The sequence below is a fragment of the Zootermopsis nevadensis genome, unplaced genomic scaffold (assembly GCF_977971745.1).
Source record: "Zootermopsis nevadensis isolate Lab colony 2312 unplaced genomic scaffold, Znev_1.0 Znev_ptg000010l, whole genome shotgun sequence".
In the NCBI taxonomy this organism is placed as follows: domain Eukaryota; kingdom Metazoa; phylum Arthropoda; class Insecta; order Blattodea; family Termopsidae; genus Zootermopsis; species Zootermopsis nevadensis.
The window spans coordinates 15,361,622-15,387,201 of NW_028259142.1; the positions used below are offsets into that span (position 1 = coordinate 15,361,622).

Below are 25,580 nucleotides of genomic sequence, written 5' to 3' on the forward strand. Positions count from 1 at the left end.
CGCTAGGACACCAGGTGATTCCTGAAATAATCTGCTGTTTTTTTCTTGGACACAACTTCTACCAACAGTATCATTAGGAAATGACGGTGTTCTTAGTAGTGAGACGGTGACACTGGCTGCACGGATCATGGAGGATAAAATCCCTCCAGGTGAGCATGACGATTGGTGACTGAACCTGTCTGATCCTAGTTGGGGCTCATTGCTAAGCTGTTTATTTTTATTCAGGTACAAGGGCTGATATTTTGCTTCATAGCCAAGTCTCACATTCACCAACCAGACACTTAAATGTTATTAATGATGATAGGTCATTAGCCCTTTAGCACAAACAATGACTAAAATGTTTTCTAATGAAGATTTCTGTCTTCTGGGTTGTTGCGCTGTGTAGTCTGGTCGATGTTAACCAACGTTTCAGAGGTTATACTGCCTCCGTCATCAGGGCGATGAATGTTGGTAAACATCGACCAGACTACACGGCGCAACAACCCAGAAGACAGAAATCTTCATACTCACCGCTGTGAGAACCTCAAATCTTAGATGTTTTCTGATGTTTATACCAGTAATAGGTGTTTTATATAATTGGACAGTAAGGAGTGAAGAATCTAACAATTTACTCTGATTTTACAGTATGATTTGGTGAACATTACAGCTTTAAGTATGACATTTAGTGTTTACATGGCACTGATTGTGGTTAGTCATTTGTTACGATTTCTTGTCTTAAAACACCTGGCAACATGCCACTAATTTCTCACCTCCCCCACATAGAAATGTTGCTTGATTATCTTTTTGCTTCATTGTATTCCCTCTTTCCTTATTTAGAATTTATCTAAGGAAATGCAACCAAAAGACTTCTCTGGGCTTAGTTCACACTGTTCTAGTAGACACTGATTCAGAAATGCTGTATACTTGTTCTTCCCTCTGAGTACATTAACAGATGGCTGAATATTACTAACTAGTTGTTTTATTTGGGATAAGTGCCAAAAGAATTTTTTTTAAAACCTACTGCTAATTAGTATTAGCCTCAACTAGCAGGTTACTACTCCCTTCGTGCAAACACAAGTTCTGCGAAGAACAAAGTGTTTACTTTATTAAATTATCTCACTGATTAATATACTTGGCCAAATGGAATTTAAAGATTGCATAACAAAGGAATTGAGAATTTATACAAATTTACGGTTTCAGTATCTGAAATTTGGTTAATATAATTATCAAACGTTTGTGGCATTATATTTTAATACTTCGGCATACACACAATTTGTGTTGGATGATATTCGCTATCCCCCTTACAGTCCTCATTTATAACTCTTTGATTTTGTCTAATTGTGACACTGAAATATTGCTCAGGATACGAGAGATGCAGGTCAAAACACAAGGTGAAAAATACAGTTTGAAAGTGGTGTCACATTTCTTAAAAACTTAAATACATAAACTTTCGCAACACTGAAACAAGTGCCTTCTGAAGGAAGGACAGTACTCACAAAGTGGCCCTGATGTTATTTTTCAGTGTCAACTGTAAGCTTAAAAACTGAACACTAACAGAAAATATATGGCCATGGACGTGGCAATTTCCAGTATTTTTTAAATACCTTATGTTGCATGTTAAGGTCCATATTTCTCTGACACTTTGTTTGACTCTGAATGGGTTTCCTTTTTATTTTAGTTGTTAGAAAGTCATAACCTTATAAGTTATTTGCTAGGCAAGGGAAAAAGAAAGTATTGCTGTTATTCAATTATAAATTTGCTACAGTATTATCGCGCGTGCGTGTGTATATATATATATAGCAATAGTTGTAACCAATAAAAATTGTTTGCTGACCACTTAAATGCACAGACATTTATAAAATAAATGAAATCATAAGAAACAACTACAAAGAAACGGAAAAAGTGATTTCACAAACTGAATGGAATATCTCTTATTACCATACTTACGCCGAACTCGCCCAAACAGAACAACCAAGTAGAGATAAATAGTAAATTATAAATGTCCAGTTTGCCAGGAACAGACTGTTGCACCCATTCTTGCTTACTGAAACCCACCGGACAGGCTAGACAAACCATTCCTGCGACACAGGTAATCTGACTAACCACCACAATGAAAATATCGCTTCACACATTTGATTATTTGCTTATGACGCAGTGTCGACCACATGGGAGGAATCGATCGTCCAAAACTGCCAAAATCACGAAATATCTGGATATAATCGATTCTCGAACAGTATTCGAACCAAGTACCTCTAGGTTGCGAACCATTATGACCCGTTCTGTTGGTATGACGTTTGGAATCCGTCTTATGTGTATACAACTGAGACGATATTTCTATAATTAAGGCTGGGACGATGAAACCGTGTCCCATGAGAAGTTCATATCTCCAGTCATCAAAACAAAGGCCGCTACAGCAAAGTTTGCTCTAGTTTTCTATACTAAGGAAGGGGTCTAACGCTTGGTTGTCGATTAAAAATATCTTTCACATTCCTCCCACAATTTGGCGTACGTTGCTTGCAAATTGGATCAGAAACCAGGCTGAAGAACGAATATATACAAGCTTAACATAAACAACAGTACACTGCCTGTCCCAGAAGGTGTTCGAAACATTCACTTATAAACAGACCTATATATCATCGCCACAGGATCTTTGATTGGGCTCTTATACTACCGAAATTAAAGTAGTGCAACTGCTTTACTAACACTAATTAATATAAATTCATATCTAGCGACATTTAAGTTTAGTTGCAGTCTCCAGGTTCTGTATACTCTCAGTGAAGTCCGGGCCCTAATGTTTTCTTGTCCAATAATGGACACTACTTATACGTTTAAAATGTAAATTGAAAGTGACTGAGGCCTATTCCAGAGGTCCCGGGTTCTATCGCACCCGCTTCCAAACGTCTTTCGGTATGGTGACCAGCACCTGAAGGAAGGTAACCTTCCTAAACGTAGTGAATGCCAAATATGCCTCATACAATGGGCAATAAAGAAGCCACCTTTACTCCGAGTCCGGCGAAATAAGAAATCGGGTGCGAGATGAAGCCTCAAACTTACGACCGAGGGTATGATAATGTGCAGCTTTATCAGGGCTATTTCACATCTCGTGCGGAGATGACATGAGTATGAAGCTGTGGTGGAATGACGGTTAGGAGAGGGAAACCGAAGGAGGGGAAAACCTCACTTTCACTCGCCCGGGACTGACCCCGGGTCTCCGCGGTGAGGAGCCAGCGTGTAGCCGTATAAGCTATTTATAGCACGCCCTATAGTGGGCAGTGTCAAACATAATATTGGTCCAAAACTTCGCTAAAATGTGCGTGGTACATGTTTATACTGGGCATGTGTTTCCTGTCGGGATTCAAGACAATGTTTTAAAGCGAAATCAGAAATGATATAAGAGCACAATAGATTTTCCTTTGTCAGAAAAAATCATGCAAAGATTTGTATCAGTGAAATTACATATTTGATAATATAAATAAACAAATTTGTATTGTCCTGCCACACTATTTTTATCAGCAGTAAAAGCATATTTTTTTCACTATTGTTCCTTATTATAGTAACAAAAGTGCTTCCTAATTATGACCTAAAAGCCCCTAGAAGGGGGGAAACTTTTTAAGGCGTGTCTCGCTACAATTCGTGTGACTGAGCATTTCCTTTAGGTTGTCGTTCGACATGTAGAAACATCGACCCAATTTCGACCAAATTCAGTACGAGTCCGTAAAATGTATGGACTTCTGTTCAAAATATAACAAAGATTACGAGGATTTAAATATATTGGCAAAGTCGAAACAATATCTAACCTTTTAACAAGGCGAACATTTGGTATTACCTTTTTACCTGTACAGATCTGGCGTTTTCCAGGCAAGAACAGTCCAATACCACATCCGTCACAACACAAGTTACCCACAAATGCGATAAATTACTTTCAGAGGGAAGACGACAAAGAATAATTTCTGGACCTACACAACAAAAGTAATGGACTGTCGGAATTCAGATAATGACAAATGTATTTTCTCGCGGTAATTAAATCAAGGTCGAATGTAAGAGATAAGAATCGCGTCATTTTGTTGGGAAAAACAGCGTAATTAAGCCACTTGGAAGACCGAGACGAAGAAAGGAAGACAGTATTAAATTGGATCTGACAAAACAGGTTCTAGTGTTTCAGATTACGCATATAATAGACTTAGAATACCGTTCCAGAGCTGGGTTGTTTCTTTCGAAAACAAGGTTTTAAGTTATTTTGTACCTGACAGTGCCCTGGTCTGCTTGCTAGTTGGCAACACAGTTCCTAGAAGAGGCATTCTCAAATATTACCTAAATCTCAACATGGCTGTCGAGTAAATTTTATAGGCCTACTTAGCTTTCGGTTATAAACGTTAAATACAGAACCACTGCCTACAGCTTGGCCTGAAAACATAGTAAAAATGTCCATGGTGGTCTTCTGGATTGTGACACCGTGTGATATTGCAGGTGTTTACCAACGTTCCGGAGGATCGTGTAGCCTCCATCCGAAGAAGACCACCATAGACATCTACGAGTTTGTGCGAATTCTTTTTTTTTATTTTGTACCTTTAAAGTTATAACCACGGCGAGGGTGCGAAACCTTTAAGTTTTGTGTAATTCCAGCAATCATGCACTTGCCACCCCCCGTGCCCTTAAAGACGTACCGCTGGGAGGATCTGCGACGAGCCCGGGTTCGAGGAGGCTACCCCTGGACTCACCTGGACAAACCTCCTCTAGACAGCGACGCGTGGAAAAACATAAGGTATGTTACCACGCATTCGATACCAAAAGTTATAGTTACAGAGCTAGTGAGTCGAGACATGTTCTGTTAGGAAACAAAAAGGAAATAAGGACGGAGTGGTGGAAATGAAGAAAGAAAGTCGTTAACCCCTCAGTTAAAGAGAAATGTTTTTTAATTACCCCTGAGTAGTACAAGGTGGAGCGAAGAGGCTGTACAGTGGAGACGCGCGCGGAACAAAATAGAGGTGGTTTGCTGTTAGAATTCACTGGCATCCGAAGCTTTGAGATTCCATGGACCGTTTCATACGACATAATACATGTATTTAATCGGTCCCTGTAACTATTAAGAGTATTCAACAATTTCTTCTCTTAATTTTATGCTTTGCAAGGTACGACGAAAAACGTTTTTGTCCATAAAATTAAACTCACGCATGATAGGACTCGCAGAATATATCATAAAAGACTCAGAGAACTAAAAATACATACGAAATTTCAGTTAGGTTCTTAAGCTTTCAAAATTAACGAAACAAAACCATAATAAAATTACCTTGTCAAAATTTGGTGTAGGCATATTTATTGAGTTCGAATTAAATCGGGTAATCATCGAGCTGACGGATGGACATGAACCTAATAGGTGGTTTCTGAAATGAACTTAAAACTAGTCTTATACATTCACTTAACATAAATAGGATTTCAGGTTTTCACGGCCGTGAGTCCGAAGATGGCTATCTTCTGGGTTGTAGCACCGTGTAGTCTGGCAGAGGTTTGCATCCGTTTCAGAGATATTTGTTGCCTCTATCATCAGGCCGATGAATACTCACCTTTGAAACGATGGCAAATATCTATCAGACTACTCGACGCGACAACCCAGAAGACAGCCACCTTCTCACTTGACGTAAGTTTATACTGTAGCATCCTCTTGAACTTTGTACTGGTTATTATTCAATGCAGCCATCAGCCTTTTCAAGTGAAGCTGATGATGACCGTGTAGGTTGAAATATGTAGTTCAGTGGTAACATGACGTAATTACAACAAACACTGGCAAAAGTTGTGGCTGTTGAAGTAAATAATAACCCCTACTCGTCGTATCCTAAATCATTCTGTGGCATTTCATACACACCACGTTACTCGGCCGTTTGAGCCTACGTTGTAAAAAAAACACGGCGCAACACGTGAAGGCGATGTTGACATTAAGAGACGTGTACTACCCCTCAACTTCCGTTTCACTCTTTTCATCCCACTTTATCTACTACAGTCAACAGCGTATTTGTGGAAACAATGGATCTGCGCCAAAAGGTTGAATATGTGCAGCACGAACCAGAGACAAATCCGCGCCAACTATACAACTGTCTGCGACAAAATGGCGACTTCAAATAATCATCACTCGAAGTGGCTAAAATCTGAAAGAAAGATCACTCAGAAACTGGAATAGAGAGCTCCAATCCCATTCGACGTATTTGTTTTGTTCTGTGTAGACGGAGCCCTTGCGATAGGCCCATCTCCCATTTAAGGAGCCTCACAGAATGTGAAGATTGATTAATTAATTAACTACAAAAATATAATAGGAAGATCAACACTTAAATGTTCGTGCGTGTCCCCTAAAAATTATCAACAGCACGGCTACCCCATACATTTAATGTTTAAATTTTTAAAATGCGATATTTATATTACTCTCATATCCCAATACCGGAGCAAGGTAGAAATGCTTAAGTATCACGTCTTGAAGGCACACGTCTCTGTGGGGGCAGGGGGGGGGGGGGTAACACGTCAAGCTTCACCTGCTTTAACCCCGGGAAAAGACCCAATTTCCCATTAGACAGGAGGATGAATGGATCCCAGAACCAGTCTGGCGAGGAGAAAAATACCTACCGGGAACAGAACCCCGGTCGTTCAGCCCGCAGTCACACCCATAGAAGGTAGCGAAACTAAACATAACACGGACATTTTGAAATATCGGCGCTGTGTCAGAAAACGTCGACCCTGGAATGCTATAAAAAACCGACAGCTTACTAACCAAAAGATGGCTGTGTTCTCGGCTGTAGCGCCATATAGACTGGTAGAAGTTTTCCAACATTTCAGATGGTCTATATGCCTCCATAATCGCTCTGAAGATGGAGGTAGCAAGCACCTCTGAAGGGTTGGTAAACTACCAGACTATACAGGGCTACGACACAGAAGACAGCTCTTCGTACTCATCGCCGTGAGAACCTCAAATACTGCTTATTAACCAGAATATTAGCCTTTACTATGCCAAGCCCAAGATATTTCACTTAGAATCACTAATCCTTCCCGTTCGAATGTGGTTAGTGTTTGAGATAAGTGAAAGAAACTAATCCCGACATCTCGCGACAGTTAAAGCTAACTGTTCGTGGTTTGTCAATAGAAGATGTGGGTTATCATGGGGGTATACTGATAGAAGTAAGTTTCTTTAGATAAAAACTAGCATTTAAAGGGTTAATATTAATTAGAGTGGTGACATTTAATGATAGAGTCTATGAACATAAACAGAAATACTTTAGTTCGAAAATAAAGCTAACGACAGTGCGCATGCGTTCAATTAAAACAACAAATAGTTTGATAAAAAAATTAAGTAATAAATAGATTAGAGTCGGTCGTTTTCGCCTGTTTTCGTTGGTGTGACAATGCGGCCTGGTGGCAGTCGCGCGACCGTCAGGTGAGACAAGCAGACAGTACCGACCCCTAACATCATGAGCTAGGTGGTCACAGCATGCAGACCGCGAGGGGTCGATCCGAGGAGCGCAGGCCGCGGTCGAAATCTCAGTCCCATCAGCCCAGAAGGGCCGTCTCCCGCGACTCGTCTGTGTCCAGTAGCAGCCGGGAGGTGCGCTGTGGCTGCCAGTTTTATCAGTCCGACAGTTTACTGCCCGAGAGGGTGACCCTGGTTGGCAGGCCGGCCAGTCGTAACAGTTTCACCATGGCTTCGTCCTCGCCACAAGTCGGGTGAGTTGCGGGGGTTGGTGCCGAGTGATTCTGATTTATGTCACCTATATTTAATCTTAACGCTTTCAGTGCTATAAACGAGATAAATCGTTATGAAACTGCCATGTGTGACAATATGAATGAAAAATTTATAGTATTGGCAACTATTTGTGGTTTTGCAACAGTCGATAAATGTACGATGAAAACGGATATTTCTAATAAAATAATTCAGCGCAAATTTATTTCCATGGAGTTTTGCGCCATGGACTTGCAAGTAAGATAACCGTAAGGAGACACAGAGTTCGTAAGTCTCCTTGAAATGTTGGATGATTATATTTCTGATACACAAATGTTATCCTTATTCTTGTAAGTCCTTCAAGGCTAAGTTCGGAAAATGACCGCATTCTGACACGATGTTAGTATGCTAGGGGTCCGCAGTGGCCGCGCGGTCCGAAGAGTGGGCCTTGTGCCGCTTGGTCGCTGAGACCGTGGGTTCGAATCCCACTCAAGCCATGGATGTTTGTCCGCGTTTTTCTGTGTTGTGCTGTCCTGTGTACAGGTAGAGGCCTTGCGACGGGCCGATCCCTCGTCCAAGGAGTCCTACCGAATGTCTATAGATCAAGCCAACGAAAGGTTGGGACCCGCAGTGCTCAGGCACTTGAAGAACGGGTCGTTCCCAGTATTCCAGTATCCAGTTAGTATGCTTCTCCAAAACCAAACAACGTACTTCGTTTAAATTTAGTACTGGGTTATTGGCACTTTTAAAAGTTTCCAGGTTAATTTAATTTCTGTTTATATTGGTCTAATATAACTCCAACTCAAGCCCATAATTCTATAAAATTCTTCTCCCAAATGCTCATCGTACAGGCCGTACTGCTATTATTTAAAATATTTTCGACATGGCGAATATTTAACTGTATTAATCACTACTTTAGTCTGCGTATCTGTAGCGCGCTTATATCTTTAACAACAGATCTGTATGCGCAAAAAATTAACACAAACACCACTGATGTATGCAAAATCGCAAATAACTCATTCGAAAATTATATCCCGGCCTTAAGATTCCAGTCATTTTGACTACGCAGAGTCCAGACTTTGAAGTCCTCAGAAACTAGCAGTAACAATCAACACGCGTTTTATATTCTTGAATTTTAGCTTCTGTTCGTCCAACAGGAACGAAAAGAAGAAATATAGAATGAAATGAAAACTTAATGGTTATTTCATACTGGCTAATTGATTCTAGGAACATTATTCTGTAAAAAAAAAGTCATAATTACTTATTTATAGCGGAGACCGGGGTTGGTTGAACTATCAATGGCTTTTCAGCAATCGAAATTATACCTTATCATCGTAATATACGAACAGAATATCGTTTAAAATTAAAACCAGAGACTATTAATAACATACCTAAAGTTCACGAGGATCACGCCATCTTGCAGATACATGGAAAGGTCGATCCATTCTTAATGATACATGGAACAGGTCCTCCTGAGGTAAAGTTGTTAATTTTATGAACCTGCGGAAACCAGAACTTCAGTTAAAAACAAACGCGCTGTCCAACTCGCCCTTGGAACTGTCCACTATATATTCAAAATAAAGCCACCCGCAGTGTTGGTGCATTTATTTCCAAATACCCTCGAAGAACATCCCTGTATGCAACCTGTCGTTGCAGTGAAAGCAGAAACTTATATTACGCCGTGATGGTACGGCAACATCTTCAACGCGCGAGCTACGCGGGAAGTTTACATAAAGTACATACAATATTACCTATGATGGTATGGTCCACATTAATTTGACTAGTTCATGTACAGGTTACAATATATTGAAAAGAGTGACAACTTTTTCTCGAATGTCTCAATGTTCAGTCCACAAATATTATGTATGAATTTCGTTAACTTTCCGTGTTCACACGGAATGCGGAAGGATCAACTTCCTTAGTTGTTCCATCAGTAGGCGGCCATCTACCAAAGTATTTTTGAAGAAATACTGTTTTCTTCCTCAGCTTTATTTCTTCAAACCAAACGGATTAAAACTTTGAACACAACACTTAATAACTCCATACAGCAGAATTCATCTTTAGAAAATGATAGTCGCTCAGCTGGTCAAGAAGTTCCATGTTTATTTTGGACGGTTTACTGCCGTGCTCAAGAGAACCTACCATTGGACCCAATCTTGAGCCAGCTGAATCAAATACATGTCCTCGCATCCTATTTAAAGTATATTATAATATTATACTCACAAAAAAGTTCCGATAATGAATAAGCTTACATGAATCAGTCTTAGTTTCTCGGACAACTCTATTTTATCCAAATATGAAATGTTCGCAGAAAAATGAGCCCCCGGAAATGTAAGGTTCAGATTTTAACTTATTACGAATGATTACTCTGGTGCTGAAGTAAAGGTGAACCCCAGCAGAAAATTATTTATTTCACTTTGAGGAATTACCACCGAACGTTGAAGCCGAATGGTTAGCACACATCCTTCGTATTTGGGAAATCCCTAGTTAGAGTATCGGCCCGGAGACCGGTTATCCTGAGTACTTCCGTGATTTCCTTCAGTCCTCCACGCAAATGCTGGTTAGTACCTTAAATTAGGCCACGACTGCTTCTTTCCACATCCTTTTCAATTCACTATTCTTTAATCATCCCACCATTCGAGGTAATATAGTCTGAGATACCGAAAGAGACGTCAAATGTATAATACATTCTAAAACTGTTCTGAACTATGAAACTGGACAAATGCTTTCACTAGAATTCCGTGTACATGGATAATTTATTTCGAATTTAAGAAGATAGACAACGTCACCCTGAACACTGGTTATGAATATTAACGATTTAAGCACGCCCGTCGCATCCTTGTCTGTCCCCATACTCGCTGCCTGCTGCAGATATATTTGTCTTGGTATTTTCCTCCCAGCCTGCACTATTTATAGGGCAGGCAGCAGAGAACATGCTGTGGCTTGGCAGGGCCCGTAACTCGGATTACTGAACGGGTCAGTTTAACCTGGAACCCTTATATTACACTTCAAATACAGTATGAGTAAACCACAAAGAATTAGCTCAATCGCTTAGCGCGTTTCATATACACTGAATATATCCGAGTTCCCAGATCTTATTTTTAAAAATACAGGGCATACCATCTGGGAATGGAAAGGGTAATGGAATTCGAAGATTCAATACCAAATATAACCATCACGGCATGATCCTGAGCCTTATCTTAAACCTTTTTCTCCACGATCCAATTTAATATATCCTCTCTTCTGTTTGTTTAGCACAAACCTTTGTTTTTCCACTGGACGAATTTACAACCATGGATATTTAAATATGATTTTACCGATTTTAGCTGACAGTCACAGAGTACACTATACCTCACACTGTGTCATATGAAGTGATTCAATCATGTTTATAAAAACTCAATTTAAGAAGGATAACATGGGCAGAGCATGTAGCACACACGGAAAAGATGAGAAACACATAACATTTTAGTTGCAAAATCTGGGCAAGAAATGGGGTTAGGATATGGACTTGGTTGAAGGCTCTTGTGAACATAAAAATGAGTTTTTGGTTTCCATAAAAGGCAAGGAATTTCGTGACTAGCAGAGTGACTAAGTTTCTAAAAAAAATAAAAAAGACGCTGCTCCATGGAGTTTGCATAATTCAATTACACTCCATCAATTTCACCTCGTTTCTTGCTCTATGTAGGGTTACAAAATATGTGGCACTTGTCATGCAAAATGACCCACTTAATATGTGACCACAGGTGTAAGCTCTGATAATGTGGTCATCTTAAATTAATCTTCTACAAATATCATTATTTGTTGGACTCAACACCAATCCCTCTTGCTTGTAGAATGTCAAAACACTAACAATGGTGTTACTACCATATGTAAGTACAATAGAAAATGCCCATTTAATTGGATGATTAGATTCAACCTTACTGGTACCAACAAATTAGTACAGATAGTTGGTAAACTAATTCACACCCAAATTGTGGTAACAAACACTAAAAAAAATAATCTATATACACTCTTATTCCCATATCATAACATGAATCCAAATTCTAACATCAGTCAATTGTTAATAACTAACTAGGAGAAACACAGGATGAGTCTGGAGAGTTCTCTCTCATTTTATTACTGTCTCCTCTCCTCAGTGACCATGAATATGAGCCAGTAGGGGCCCCACCACCCAAGGTCCAGGAGCCACATGTCACAGATGAAATGGGCCTTGGTATGGACGAGGAGTTTGATGCCATCAAGCCGGCCACCAAGTCTGAGACCAGCAGTACAAGCAGCCGAGAGCGCCGATTTCTGCGTATACCACTGGATGACGAGCTGGTGGTTGTCCCAGGGGATGGCGAGGATGAAGATGAAGCAATGGAGGGTGAAAATGGGGAAGCCAAAGGAGCAACAGCAGAAGAAGCAGAGGAGAAGCTGTCTGCCCAGGAATTTCAGTCCCAACTGGAGGACCGGTATTTCTCAGCTACACCAACCACCACAGAGTCGCGCACAGACTATGATGTAAACACCAGTCAACTGGACTCCTCGGGTCTTGAAGATATTCCCCTCAAGCGAGAGGCCAGGAAGAAGAAGCAGCAGGATGCCACCCCAGAAAAGCAGCCAGAGACACGTGGCTTTCAGCAGAGACTTCGTTCACAGGCTGGGAGGATTCGAACAAAACTAAGGAGCATACCTAGGCCTAACATTAAACTTCCAGAGCGTCCAAAGCTCAACCTGCCTGAACGCCCAAAAATTCGTTTACCAGAACGTCCAAAATTTAATCTGCCTGAACGCCCCAAATTCCATCTTCCAGAACGCCCTAAATTTAATTTGCCTGAACGACCAAAGTTTTCAATGCCAGAGCGTCCAAAGTTCAATCTTCCACAGATGCCAAGCTTCAGCATGTCTAAGGAACGCAAGGCCCGATCTCATCATACAAGCAGCACAAGGCGACCACTGCGTGAGCGATCACAGATATCATCAGCATCTACAACATCATCAACAAAGAAGAACATTTTTGACTTTGATTTCAAATCCTATCCTCGCATCTTCGATCGCAAGTCTCGGCGTGCTGACTATGCAACTTCATCTCCAAAACCTTCACGTGGACAGACTCCTCCTCCTCCTCAGACACCAATTAGAAAAAAAGGAAGCTGGCTACAACGATTCACAGACTTAAAGCATGCTCATGAACCAAATCCGCCCACTGCAGGTGAGGCACACAGTCGAGTTAGAGATGATCTGGAAGGTGAAGAATTCAGGGATGACATTAATGTGGCAGAATGTGCTGAAGGTTCTGAATCTACAACAGCATTCAGAGACAAGGACTATGGGTATGCAGTGACTATAGATGACACAGAGCAACCTACAGAAACTGCAGAGCAGATCCGGGCAAGCTCTAGCAGTGTTCCAGATTCAGACCGGGAGGCACGATCTTCAGGCAGCTCATCTCTGCGTCATCGGGCAGGTGTCCTTGAGGAAATAGACTCAGATGAGTTCTTTCTTCGAGAGAAGGGCCTGAGTCAAGAAGATGTTGAAGTGGGTCGCTACCTCACCTCTGAGATCCGTGAAGCATTCCGTGCCCCTGTCAGTGCACTCTCACAGATGGACAATTTCGAATATTATGACGATGATGAAGATGTCGAGAATTTGGGTCAACAGTATCGTAGTACTCCCGAAAGGGGACCCATACGACCGGCACGGACAAGGTCACTTGGAACTCGCAAGAGGTCCAGTAAAAGCAGAGAACCAAGTCCAGCCGAAGAAAAAGCCTCTTCGCAATTCTTTAACACATTTCCACCTGCAAGGCCGAAGAGAAGTAGTAGACTTCATCAACAACGGGCTGAGGGCATAGAAGAGCAAGATGTGTCCAAAGAAATCAAGGAGCAAGTGTATGAACAAGAAATGGAAGTTGAAGAGAAAGACAAACAAATAATCTCTCCTAGGAATGATATTCTGTCTTTAACTGTCACTGATGAAGATGACAAATTCCTGTGCCAATCTACAGAGCTTGAGGAATACCTTGCATCTCCCTCAGAGGACCACTGGCAGACTGAGGAAAATGCATTTGTTGAGGTTCAACCACCAATGCCACCGAAGAGAATGCGGCGAAGCAGGAAAGAACCCATCCCAGATACTTTGTGTAATGGGAATTACACTAAAGAGGACTGGCTGGAGAATTTAGAAGCAGATGTTATACCCAATGAAGAGGTAATTTTTTTATTTGTGAGTTTTCATATGTACTAAAGCTGGCCAAGGGACCCCTAAATTCTGGTTTAAAATTACAATTTTAAAATTCTTCACCCTTCCAGTGTCAATTTACAGCCTATATTTTTAATGAAAAACTGTCTTTAAATAACAATGTCTCACAAATTTACAATTTGTACACATGTACATACAGGTACAAGACAAAGGGACAGTATTCCTAATCCTAAAACTGATATTACGAAACTACATTTCAAAAACACTATCATTAAAAAGCTACTGAAAGATAATCATAGAGTCCAGTAATTGTAACTAATTTTCAGAGTAAACAGATCATCTGTACTTTTGACAATTACACAAGTGGCATATATTTAAACGCTACGGAAAACTACGGCAGAAACACGCTCCTGGGGATATTTGTATAGCCAACTAGTAAACTATAATAGAAATGATGACATCAGAATACAAATTTTTTTTTAAATAATAATTTTTCAGACAAAACTGAAAAGAAATTTATGGAACTAAATATACCTAATTCTGAAAACAGAGTTTGGAAATTCAAATTCTACGGTGAGCAAACAAACACGGTTTTCTACCAGATTCTTGGACTGCACTAAATCAGACAAATCACTGTCACACATATAACTACAGAATATAAGGAACATTTCTCTTGCCCCACACTGCAGGTTATGGTGATGCGAATGGAACCAGACTACATAATTCCAGCAGCTCCACCTGAAGACCTTGAGTTACCTCCAGAGCCACCAAGAAGAGGCCGCAGGAAGAGTTCACGTGCCACGTCCCTTGTAGATGAAGATCGCACCTCCCGCGGAGCCTCATCACTGCCCTCAGAACGTGAACACATTGCTGATGACCTTCCTCGTGATCTCAGTCTCCCAGAAATTCCAGGTTATGCAGCTGTAGACAAACCCATCACCAAACCACGACACTCAAAAGCACAGCGTCCATCTGTTCCTGGTCGCCGCAAGAAATCTAATGGACATCAGCACACACATCCACATTTCTACTCACTTCCGCACAGACCGCCACCAATTCGACCATTAAGAAACTACAGCACTTTAGGCCCATCACGTCCACCAAGGAAACACAAAACACTTTTGCCAGAGGATATTGAACAGAAGAGTGAATCCTATATTGAGATAGAAGATGACATCCTGGAACCATTATCCCATGGGAGTGCCCGTGACCTTCAGTCTGGTGATATTATAGAAAGGATGAAAGGGAGGCCACTCCCACCCCCTCCACGACCACCCAGAAAGGGTCGAGAAAGTCGAGAAAGTCGAGAAATGCCAGAGGAGTCTACTACAGGGGGACAACTACCAATGTACCAAAATGAAGAAGAAACAGAAGATGGAATTACAGAATCTGAGGAACCATTTGATGTCAGCAAAGTAGAAACTTTGGGTGCTTTGAGTGATGACATCTTTTATGCTCATCCAGGAGTAACATCATATGATGATGAAAAACTGGAAGAAGATATTGCAAGAGAAACTAAAAAGTTGTCTAATTTTGAATTAGAAAAGGACAAGACAGAACCATCTCTGATCCTGCAAGAAGCAAAAATCAGGGAAACATCACCAATTTCACTCGAAATTTCAGTGGAAGAAGTGTCTGTAGCAATTCAGACAGATCCACTGCCAGATGACATCTGTGTAGTGATGGGGGATGAGGACGTGCCAGTAAGTCACATGACTGTTGGTACAGAGACAACAGGTCAGTTACCATTGTCAGGGAAAACATCAAAGTTTGGGCAGCAAACAACTCCCGAGCACCCTCCTCCACCAACAGTGATAGAGAAGCCCATTCCATATTATGTTATGCCAGATCCAGACACAGAGATTGAACTGAAGGCTCAGAAATTACAGATATCAGAGTTAGAAGTAGAAAGACTAAATGTGGGCGAGTTGCAGGCACAAAAAATACTGGTGTCTGATATTGATGGTGTGTCATTGCAGGTTGCTGAACTGACCAGTAAATCAGGTAATCTGGTGGTTACTGGACTAGAACTTCCTCCAAGATTTCTCCAAGATCTCTATGACTCTCTTCCAATTCCACCCTCTCCATCACAACCTGTTCCAGCACCAGTACAAGTCTCAGCTCCAAGCATACCTCACCCTCTCATTATTCATCCTCATTCAGATCCTCCTGCAACACAACTGCCTGCTCCAACACCACCATCCGAATCTCCCTCAGCCCAGATACCACTGTACCAAGCTCCCACTCTCCCATCACTCTTGCCCCAAACTCCTTCTACTCTTATACCTTTTTCCCAGGATCCCTCAATTCTCACATCACAGTCTGAGGCTTCCCCTACCCAGACAGCCCTGCCCCAAGTTCCTCCTGCTAAAACACCAATGTCCCAAGTTTCCTCTACCTTGACACCCCAGTCCCAAACTCCCTCTGACCTCACCACACCACAGTACCAAGTTCCCTCTGCCCAAATACTGCCGTCACAAGTTCCCTCTGAATCTGTATCACTTTCCCAACTATCCTCACAAGTTGCATCTGTCCCTGCAACTCCACAAGTCACCTCTATCACTACTTCCCCTCCTCAGTCTCAACAAGTCCCCACAATCCCTTCACAACAAACCATACCTCTCCAGTCCATTATAAATCCTAACCTTGTTACAAGTTTTAATGGATTACATTCTTACATACCAGACTACATCCCCCCTCAAGTGCCAGTATCACTCCGAATTCCATCCCGCACACGGTCTCATATCCAACGAGAACTAGAATCAGAGGAGGAAATGATCAGTTTAATGCACACTCCATCCAGCAGACGGAGGCGTCATCATCCATCAAAACCTGTTTCCCGTTATAGTAGTGATGAGGAAGAAGAAGAAGAGTACAGTTCATATCGTCCACCCAGCCGACGTCACCATTCTAGCTCAAGGGGGGCAGAACCATCTGTTGGCGAGCTTAGCCGTCAGTTAGTGCATGCCTGTCAAGGTGTTACAATGAGGGCCTTGCACCAACTGGTACAATATGTGACACCACAGGTGCGAGAAGGGGAGGACAAGAGAAGGGACCTACAGATAGCACTGTGCATTCTACTTGTGCTGGTTGCAGGACTCATTTTGATGGGTTTTGGATCAGGAAAGACATACCACCACCACCACTGGGATTACCACTTCCCTCCACCCCACCCCTAGCAGTAATCACAAACAAAACATGACTATGGTCCATCCACTGCAAGATCTTGTCTATTTATGGAATTAGTTACAATTCTTATGCCACTGTCCAATAATATTTTTAATTATTCTTTACTGTGAAAGAGGAAAAGAAAACTTTTACACACCTGTTTGCCTTATTATTGTGTAAATAAATTGCAATGCGTTGTTTGTTTCAGTTCTTATTTTATTAATTTTGTTCAATTCTTTAATTTTCTCTACCTCTGCAAACACCTTCAACATGAACTGTATCCAGAATATCCTTTACTTTAAATTCTGGAGACTTTTACAATTAGAAAGTGAACAGGTGGCCATATGGGTGATACCCACCTACATTAAGCTGGGGGCATAGAATCCTCCTACCTGATGGAAGCTGGAAGTCACAGCTGGAAAAGTTCAAATTTAAGGTTTTGCAGGGACTGTATTTGTATGAAGAAAAGGTGATTGTTGGCCAACATAAGTAAATTCTTGAGTTCGAGAATTAATTTGGGGTTGTCTTGAGGGATCTCACACTATGAGTAATGAGCAACTAGGCATTCAGCTCATCCTCCAATATAAGCCTAGCAAGTGGTCTCTCTCTTCAGGTTTTTTTTAGCTAAAATATTGTATTCCTTTCTTGTCTTCTCCATGTATTCTACATATCCTGACCATCCAATACTCTTTTTTATTTGATCACCCTAAAAATATTTGATAAATGGTAAAACGTTTTCAACTCCTCACTGTGCACTTTTCTTGCCCTGCTATAACGTCCTCTCTCTTAGGCCCAAATATTATTTTCAACATTCTGTTATCAAATACCCTCCATCTGTATTCTTCCATCAGTAAGAACAAGTTTCTAATCAGTACAAAACAGGTAAAATTATAAATTTGTAAATTTTAATCCTTATAGTTTTAGAGTAAACACAAAATAAAATATTTTGAACTGAATGATTGCAAGTATTCTCATAATTTTTAATACACACTTACTTATATCATGAAATAATTTTGATTTGTTATTACTGATTGGAAGTACTTGACCTTTGCCCCATTTTCAAAGGATTTATTAGTTAATCGTTAACAAATGAATAAAAATAAATAACACTGTAAGAAAATCGATAAACTACAAACATACATAATATGCTAGTAAAGGGTATTTTTTGAGCAGGTGATAGCTATTCATTAGTTCAAGAAAATCTGGTGGCATAGAATCTATACATTCATCTCAACTAAAACACCACACCCTATGTTTAAATTCCCATGATCTAGTTCTTCAGGACCCAATAATAATACTTTCCCATCTGTACCTCAGTTTTTTTCTTTCCATGATGTTTTCCAATAACACTTTTGTATTCATTTCTCATATTCCCTATCTTATAAGTCTTTCCCGTTTAATTATTTTGTCAACACAAGGTGAAGAGAACTAATAATGAAGGTTCTTATGTCATTTTCTCTAATTGCCTGTGAATTCTGCTTTCCCTAGACTGGACATTCTCCCTGGAACTTTGTATTACCAAGTTTCACACAGACACACACACACACACGAACCTAAAGGACAATAACATTATAGTTTTGTTTCTTAATATTTCTCTTTTATAAATTATAAACCTGTAATTGATTAAGTTCTTGTATCACTTCCTCAAGTGTTAAATTAGTAAGTTTATATTAATAAAAATGTCCATGAAAAGTAATAAATAATTCAATATTAAATAAAACTGTCAGAAAGTTGAGAATATTGTGTTGAAAGATTACCTCCCCACCAAATAAAAAAAATATATAAATATCAAGCCAGAGGAAGAAGAAGAGCTGACTGTGTGTGTGTGTGTGTGTGTGTGCGTGTGCGCGCGCGCGTGTGCGCACATGCGCATTTGTGCTGTAAAAACAGTTAAATAAGAAAACTTTGTGTAATGATGCTTCCATGACTTCGAACATGAAGTGCCCTACATCACCCATACACTAGTGAGGATTTGTCTCTACAAGGTCTCATTAGAGAATAGTTCTCTCCTAGCCAATGCTTGCACAATTGATTTCACTATGTCGGTTGGATCGTTTTAAGTCATTTAATGATGCTATATATATCATCTGAAGAGATTATTTCATAAGAGGATATGAATGTACAGTTGGCTAGAAAGGATGACAAGGATGCGGACATGACCTATTTAAAGATGCAATCACATTTGCTTAGAGGAACCAAGGGAAATCAAAATTTAAATTACATACCTTGCAAGTACTGCTTGAGCTAACTCATTCTACTTCAACACTGTTATTGCTACAGATACGTGAGTAGTAATTTTTAATTACATTATCTATTTGCTTTGAATATACATATAATTTTTGGATAAATTAAAATTATATGTTTCTTATATATACACAGATGTCAAACCTTGTCTCTAGTCTCCAGGTTAATCGAAAAAGCCCTCTTCATAAACAATCAATTTTCTCCTGTCCCTGTGGCTTCCTTTCTGTGAATGACTTGCAGCTGAAACAAATGAAGAAAAAACTAAATCCTGCAATCCACATATAGAACAGTCCAGTAACTGCTTTACATGAGCTCTTCCCCCAACTTCAGCACTTAACACGCCTGGAAAGAAACACACCAGTTTGGAGTACATGAAGTTCCAAAATGCGTTCTTTGCTATTTTGCATACCACTCTCAAATTACAAAAACAAAGCTGTGTTTGACATATCTGGTAAACAGAAAAAAAATTATATAACTGCAAGAGAACTTATTTCTTCCTGTATATTTCACATAATGCACACCACAATGAAAAACACTTCAAATTAAAGCTAAAGAAGTTGGCAACATATAATGTATTAATGTCTGATAGTCAGTTTCTAGAAATTTTGGTAAGTATGAACCGAAACAAAATCCACTTTACAACTTTTAGAGCAGACCCAAATGCCAAAACTGTACCAAAATTTGTTACATGGAACACACACACATACCACATTAACATATGGTCAGATGCAACTTCCACATTGTGCATTCACTTTAAGTACTTTAAACAAAAAATATAGCATGCCTTGTTCTCTTTGACAAATCACAAATTTTCATTAAATGCAACATAACATAATACTAATGCCACTTCTTCCACACATGGTAAACATCTCTAGCTTACAGCTTTAACTGTACTTGTTTCCGTGTCCTCTCATACAGAATGTTATAGCTGAGTGGTTATCATTCCTACTTTGTTTCAATCTACCCTGACTGGGGGTTTTCATGATACTCCTCAACCCTCCAGGCAAATTCAAGGCCATTGCCTTAAAAGCCTATGAGTGTTTCATCCACATTCTTCATTAATAATCATCCTGGCATTAACACAACAAATGCAGTTGAAAAAGCATCATTAAATTTCCCAAGAACCAATAAACTCATCAATCTGTATCAATTCCCCAGAGGGAAGCCCACAAAGAAGCTTGGTCAGTAATTTGTTACGAAGAGGACCAATGAGCTGTAACAGGTAAAAATTCCCATTCAGATCCTAACACACAAACAAATTAAAACTTACAGCATTTTACACTCCCACACCAAATAAACATCTGCACATAGTCATTACAAGGTCTCCTGGGAATTAACTCTCTTTATGAAGTAACAATTATCAACACTTCAGAGTAACTTGCTGCCTCCTTTTCAGAGTTTAAGCATAACTGTGATGCATGTTCACCTCAGATAAACACCCATCTAAGCACTAACAATGACCAATGCTGCGACTAACCAGAAATTGTATGTGTTCCTTTTTCTGATATACTTGCTCTGATGACAGGCTCCCATTAGTTACTCACAGAGAAGTCTTCTTCGACAAAGCACAACTGTACCTCACTAGCTTTTCTGATGTGGTTTCCATATCCTGTTATCCTAGCTAGAATGTATGTGTCTTCGATTATAGCCCAGGGTGGCATCAAGTTCTGCTATGGCTGTTTTCTCAGTGTCATAACAATACAAGCTTTTTACCACTTTAACATGGTGCAATACCTATAAGACTATAAGACAGTCTGTATTAGACTGACATGAAAAACCTCAAGCCTCAACTCTCAACATACCTATTGTTGACCATGTGGCAGCAGATGCTGCATCATTGATTGGTTGAATCACAGGTTGTCTTCTGGCAAGGGAAACTTTTAACTGTACGCCAGAAACCATACCATGATGCATCTAAACAAAGAACATATACTGTACTGCAGTCACATAAAATTGGTACAGAAATTATACAAATTCAATATGTATACCATAAATTTCAATTACTTAAACTGGAAAACACATATTACACACATTATCCCTAACCTAAGCTCAGCATGCTTTGCTATAAGGACTGTCATATCACTCATGAAAACATAAATTTTAAATCTTACTTCATCAATGTCAATTGGAATTACTTTCTGGGAAAACTCAACAGAGAGCAAAAACGTGTTTTGCATTCAAAAGAAAATTGGGGCATTTGAGGAAAGATTCTGAAGGAAATATTTGGACCTAAGAGCCAGAAAGTAACGTGAGGCTGAGAAAACTGCATAATGAGGAGCTTCATAGTTCATGTTCTTCACCAGTTATTATTAATTATTAATATGATGAAACCAAGAATGACATGGGCAGGAAATGTAGTGATTAATAAACACACAAAATGTTAGCTGCAAAACCTCAGGGGGAAAACCATTTGAGTGATCTAAGCATAGATGGAAGAATAATATTAAAACAGATCTTAAGAAAATAGAAATGTATTTGATTCAAATGACTTAGAACAAGGTCTAAAGGTTTAAATGTGCCTATACTTTGCAGGTACAATGGGCTAAATCATATTACAACTGTGAAGAATAATTACCTCTGTTATAGCTTGATCAGCTGCCTCCATTTTGTCAAATGTAACAAAACCATGACTGAAAAATAAAATTAACATGATCAGCCTGACACTATACATGCAACACGTAGGAACATAGAGAATGGAATCACGTAAAGACTTCATGCCAGCCTTTGCTACATTTTACAGAACTATAAAATTAACTGAAGTGAATGTCTGATACACACTTAGTTCTAAAACACAGTTACTGGTATCCCCAATTCATGCAATGGCTACGTTCTCAAGACTGGTCACATAACTCAATAATTTTGTTATTACTCTGTTTCACTACCTTTACTTTACACTGAAAAGTATGTAATTCTATTAGCATTAATAACATTCATTTTAGCCATTTTCAGTGCAGCATAGGCTGAAGGTAAACGCAAAGTTTTCCCTATACAGGAGAACCAGACCAAGAAGTTACATAAGGGAGTGGAGGCAAAGCCCAAGTATTCTTAACCTTGACACTAAATGTTTGTGAGCGGACTTGGCATAGGTTCCAACATGGCTAAAACTCAGTGGCCATCATAAAACAGGATTGCACATTTGCTTAAAAAAAATTCCCAAATTCCTTTTCTGGGAAACCTGTGCACTGGCCATGTGGCTAAATGCATGGCCCTCTCAGCAGTTCAAACTTGAAAGAAACAAAGCTGTTACTTACTTTTTCTCTATTTCCACAGTCACATTAACAATGTTGCCATATGAATGGAAAGTTTTCTTCAGGAAATCTTCAGTTATTTCATGTCCTGACACAAAAATTGTGTTACCCTGCCGAGGTTTATCAGCACGACCATCGCGTTTTTCAGTCAGACCTCTCTCCTCACGATCACGGGCTGATACAAAGCTGTCATACAAGTTCTGCAACAGTATGAGAGGGAAAACATAAATAAGTTAGCATGCACATAAAAAAATATTTAAATTATAGTACCTGCTAACAATTCCACTAGTTTACTTCACCATCTACCCTTCCTGTCCATCTTCAACACCTCACTCCCTTATGATTTAAAGTACAATGACATGCCACCAATTCCTGTCTGGTTATTTGGTGTGTGAAATATGTAAGTGCATGTTTACGTGTGCAAATAACTTCTATATATCTCAGCTTCCATGAACTCTCAAAGAGATGGCACCAAGACTTATTTTACTGCCAAAATATCAGCAGAATTTCAATCAAAGGAAATGTATCTTCTGAAAGAGACTCAGATCTGTAAGGGTAGATGGGACATGTAATACCAAGAGCAGAAGAGCTACTGCCATTACTGATGCCAAATTTATAACATAATTTGTTTGTTGCCACAGTACTGCCTCAGATTTCTGCTGCTGCACATTTTTTTGACAGTTCTTCAATACCTCTATTGAGTGGCTCTTTAACAACAACATAAACATCACTCCATTTAAAAAATAGTTTCTCAAATCAAATTTTATATATTTCATGTGAAAATAACTTATAAGGATTGGAATACCATTTTATATTTATTTTATCTGTTATTTCTCTACAGACAAATCAATTAAAAACCAACTAGAGTGATCTCACAGGCAGATGGGTGGAGGAATATCTCTCTTGATTCTTTTGTTCACTTAAGTATAGGTAACAACACTTTTCAGTATTTAGGGCAGAAAAATAACATATCATCAAAACATATCTAAAAAAAAAAATTATTGATGGAGAATTTATGAATTAATAAGTGACTTCAAATACAAAAAACAGACAAAATCTGTAGTGACCAGTGCCTGACAAAATCTCAGAAGATGCCAAACTTGGCATCAGTACCAATGATTTGTCATTGCTGGATAAAACTAAACACAACTCCTTCTTTATACTTAGTTCTAATATTAGTCAGTACCACCTATTCTGATCTGAATTTTTCATTGTTTTCTTCTGGAAAATACCAGGACTCTTTTCAAATGATCATTCCTAACTTCCATTCATAATACTCCCCATTCATGCTGTATATAACTCTCCATTTACTACAAAATCAAATAAAAGGACATACCTTAACTTTGGGGCGGTTATCTGTTTCCATGTCTTCAGGATGTGTCGCAGAGAAAGGTTGGTATCCACTTATGGTACGTTCTGTACTAGACAGTTTCCGTTCAAGACCTCTAGGTCTTTTGAATCCTGCTTGTTCAGGTCTCTTAGGAGTCTTTGTAATGGCTGTAATAGCCCCTGATTTAAGAAGTTTCCTTGCCACTTCACGTGCATCCCGAGCCTCTGCTGGACGCTTTGGAGTTTGTGGTGTACGTTCTGGTTCTGGTCGAGGTGCTTTCAATGCCTGCAGTGCTTTTTTCTAAGACAAAATATAAAAAAAGTAAAAAATATGTTTAAATAAAGTCACATTCAGATGAATTCAGAAAGGTCCCTGGTCAAAGAATGTAATGCACTACACCATCAGAAATTAATCAAGCTCTGGACAAGTGCATATAGCTTGAAATAGAGTACAGTTACATTTCCTTGTCTGAGGTACTATGTACTGGTTGGACAATAATAAGTGATGGGAAACAGGCTGGCTAATACAGTGGTAACACATGAGGTATCTAGCGTGCATTTTAGCAAAGTCAGTAGCTCTCCTCACTCAGATTTTCTTCAACCTTCTTCCAAATTCTTACCTACTCAGCAATCACAATAATCTTATTTTATTTTCACAGTGATTTGGAAATTCAAACAGCACTGTTAAGTATAATAGGAATCAATCAAGAATGTAAACATCACAAATTATAAAGATACAAAATGACTGTTACTATCATTTAACCTTTAAGTTTTATTTGCATGATGAACTAACAGAAGAGACAACATTATTAAATCCCGAGTTACAGAGGTCACAAAATATGATTTAACACACATACAGTGTTAATGGCCACCATTTCCTCAATATATGAGGTGGAATATGAACTTCAACACAACAGACAAATGTTATAATGTGTTTCCAAACGTCATGCAGTACAATCAGAAACAAAGGGCACATCAGATTCAAACTAAAAATTAACAATCAACAAGTAAATAAGAAAAGTGAGGGAATGTGTGTGTCATAGGAGCATCCATATCTCTCCATCTCTCATACAATATTCAACCTTAAAATATGCACAAATTTTTTTGCAGCAGGTACCTTAGTTGTTTGTACTCATTCAATATTAGTTCAATGGGAGGTATGATAAAATGGCCAAGAAAGTGTTTATCTTCGGAAAACACACAGGCAAAACTAATTAAATTCCTAACATAATAATTATTCCATACCTTAAAAAGAGACTGACAGTTTACTTCCATATATTACAACTTCATAAATCACGATAATTCAGTAACTTGTTATTCAATGGTATATAACCTATGTTAGTGACAAGATGCCGTTAAATAAACCAACAAAACATGCTACATATTTAAACTAATACTTATTATACATATTTATAAAACGTGTAAGTCACCTTTTTCTTAAGCTTTGCATATTTCGTTTGAAGCATTAATTCCTCTTCCGTGAGATTAGTTGGAAAGTGCAGATATACCATATTTAAGATATCTGTTTAATTCCTAACGTACAATTATAATTGATTGGATCATAAATACAATATACAAATATACAATATACAATATACAATATATAAATACAAATATAGAAACAGCTAAACTACAAGCTGTCAGACGTAATGAACATAATACAGAACACTTCTTGCACTTATAGCTAATTCTTTTAAGTGAGAAATGCACACAACCTGTAGATGATACCAAAG

General features: G+C 39.2%; 2 protein-coding genes across 5 annotated transcripts in view; one reads left to right on the top strand and one right to left on the bottom strand.

The window, feature by feature from the left end:
- Nucleotides 1-17,233, top strand: LOC110830976 (uncharacterized). 2 transcript variants are annotated; one of them, XM_022066432.2, is made up of 4 exons: nucleotides 1-149; nucleotides 4,603-4,741; nucleotides 11,812-13,867; nucleotides 14,548-17,233. In XM_022066432.2, the coding sequence occupies exons 1-4, from the start codon at nucleotides 128-130 to the stop codon at nucleotides 17,035-17,037; spliced, it is 4,707 nt and encodes a 1,568-aa protein (XP_021922124.2). In that variant the 5' UTR covers nucleotides 1-127; the 3' UTR covers nucleotides 17,038-17,233. The 2 variants fall into 2 exon arrangements, with proteins under 2 accessions (XP_021922124.2, XP_021922123.2); XM_022066431.2 differs by lacking the exons at nucleotides 1-149; nucleotides 4,603-4,741 and adding an exon at nucleotides 7,334-7,680.
- Nucleotides 1-25,542, bottom strand: part of Nelf-E (negative elongation factor E) — a 37,897-nt gene extending 12,355 nt beyond the window's left edge. Inside the window, exons 1-7 of one of the 3 annotated variants that reach the window (XR_015534566.1) lie at nucleotides 25,278-25,542; nucleotides 23,855-24,148; nucleotides 22,522-22,718; nucleotides 21,846-21,900; nucleotides 21,073-21,184; nucleotides 19,415-19,510; nucleotides 9,067-9,175 (exon numbers count right to left, since the gene is read on the bottom strand). Coding sequence is in view for 2 of the 3 variants with exons in the window: in XM_022066448.2 (XP_021922140.1) it covers nucleotides 19,434-19,510; nucleotides 21,073-21,184; nucleotides 21,846-21,900; nucleotides 22,522-22,718; nucleotides 23,855-24,148; nucleotides 25,278-25,358 (816 nt within the window). In the remaining variant the exon portion in view is untranslated. Of the gene's footprint in view, nucleotides 1-9,066; nucleotides 9,176-19,259; nucleotides 19,511-21,072; nucleotides 21,185-21,845; nucleotides 21,901-22,521; nucleotides 22,719-23,854; nucleotides 24,149-25,092; nucleotides 25,138-25,277 lie in introns of those variants that run through there. The other 2 variants (XM_022066448.2, XM_022066449.2) reach the window with 2 other exon arrangements.
- Between the last annotated feature and the right edge of the window lie 38 nt (nucleotides 25,543-25,580).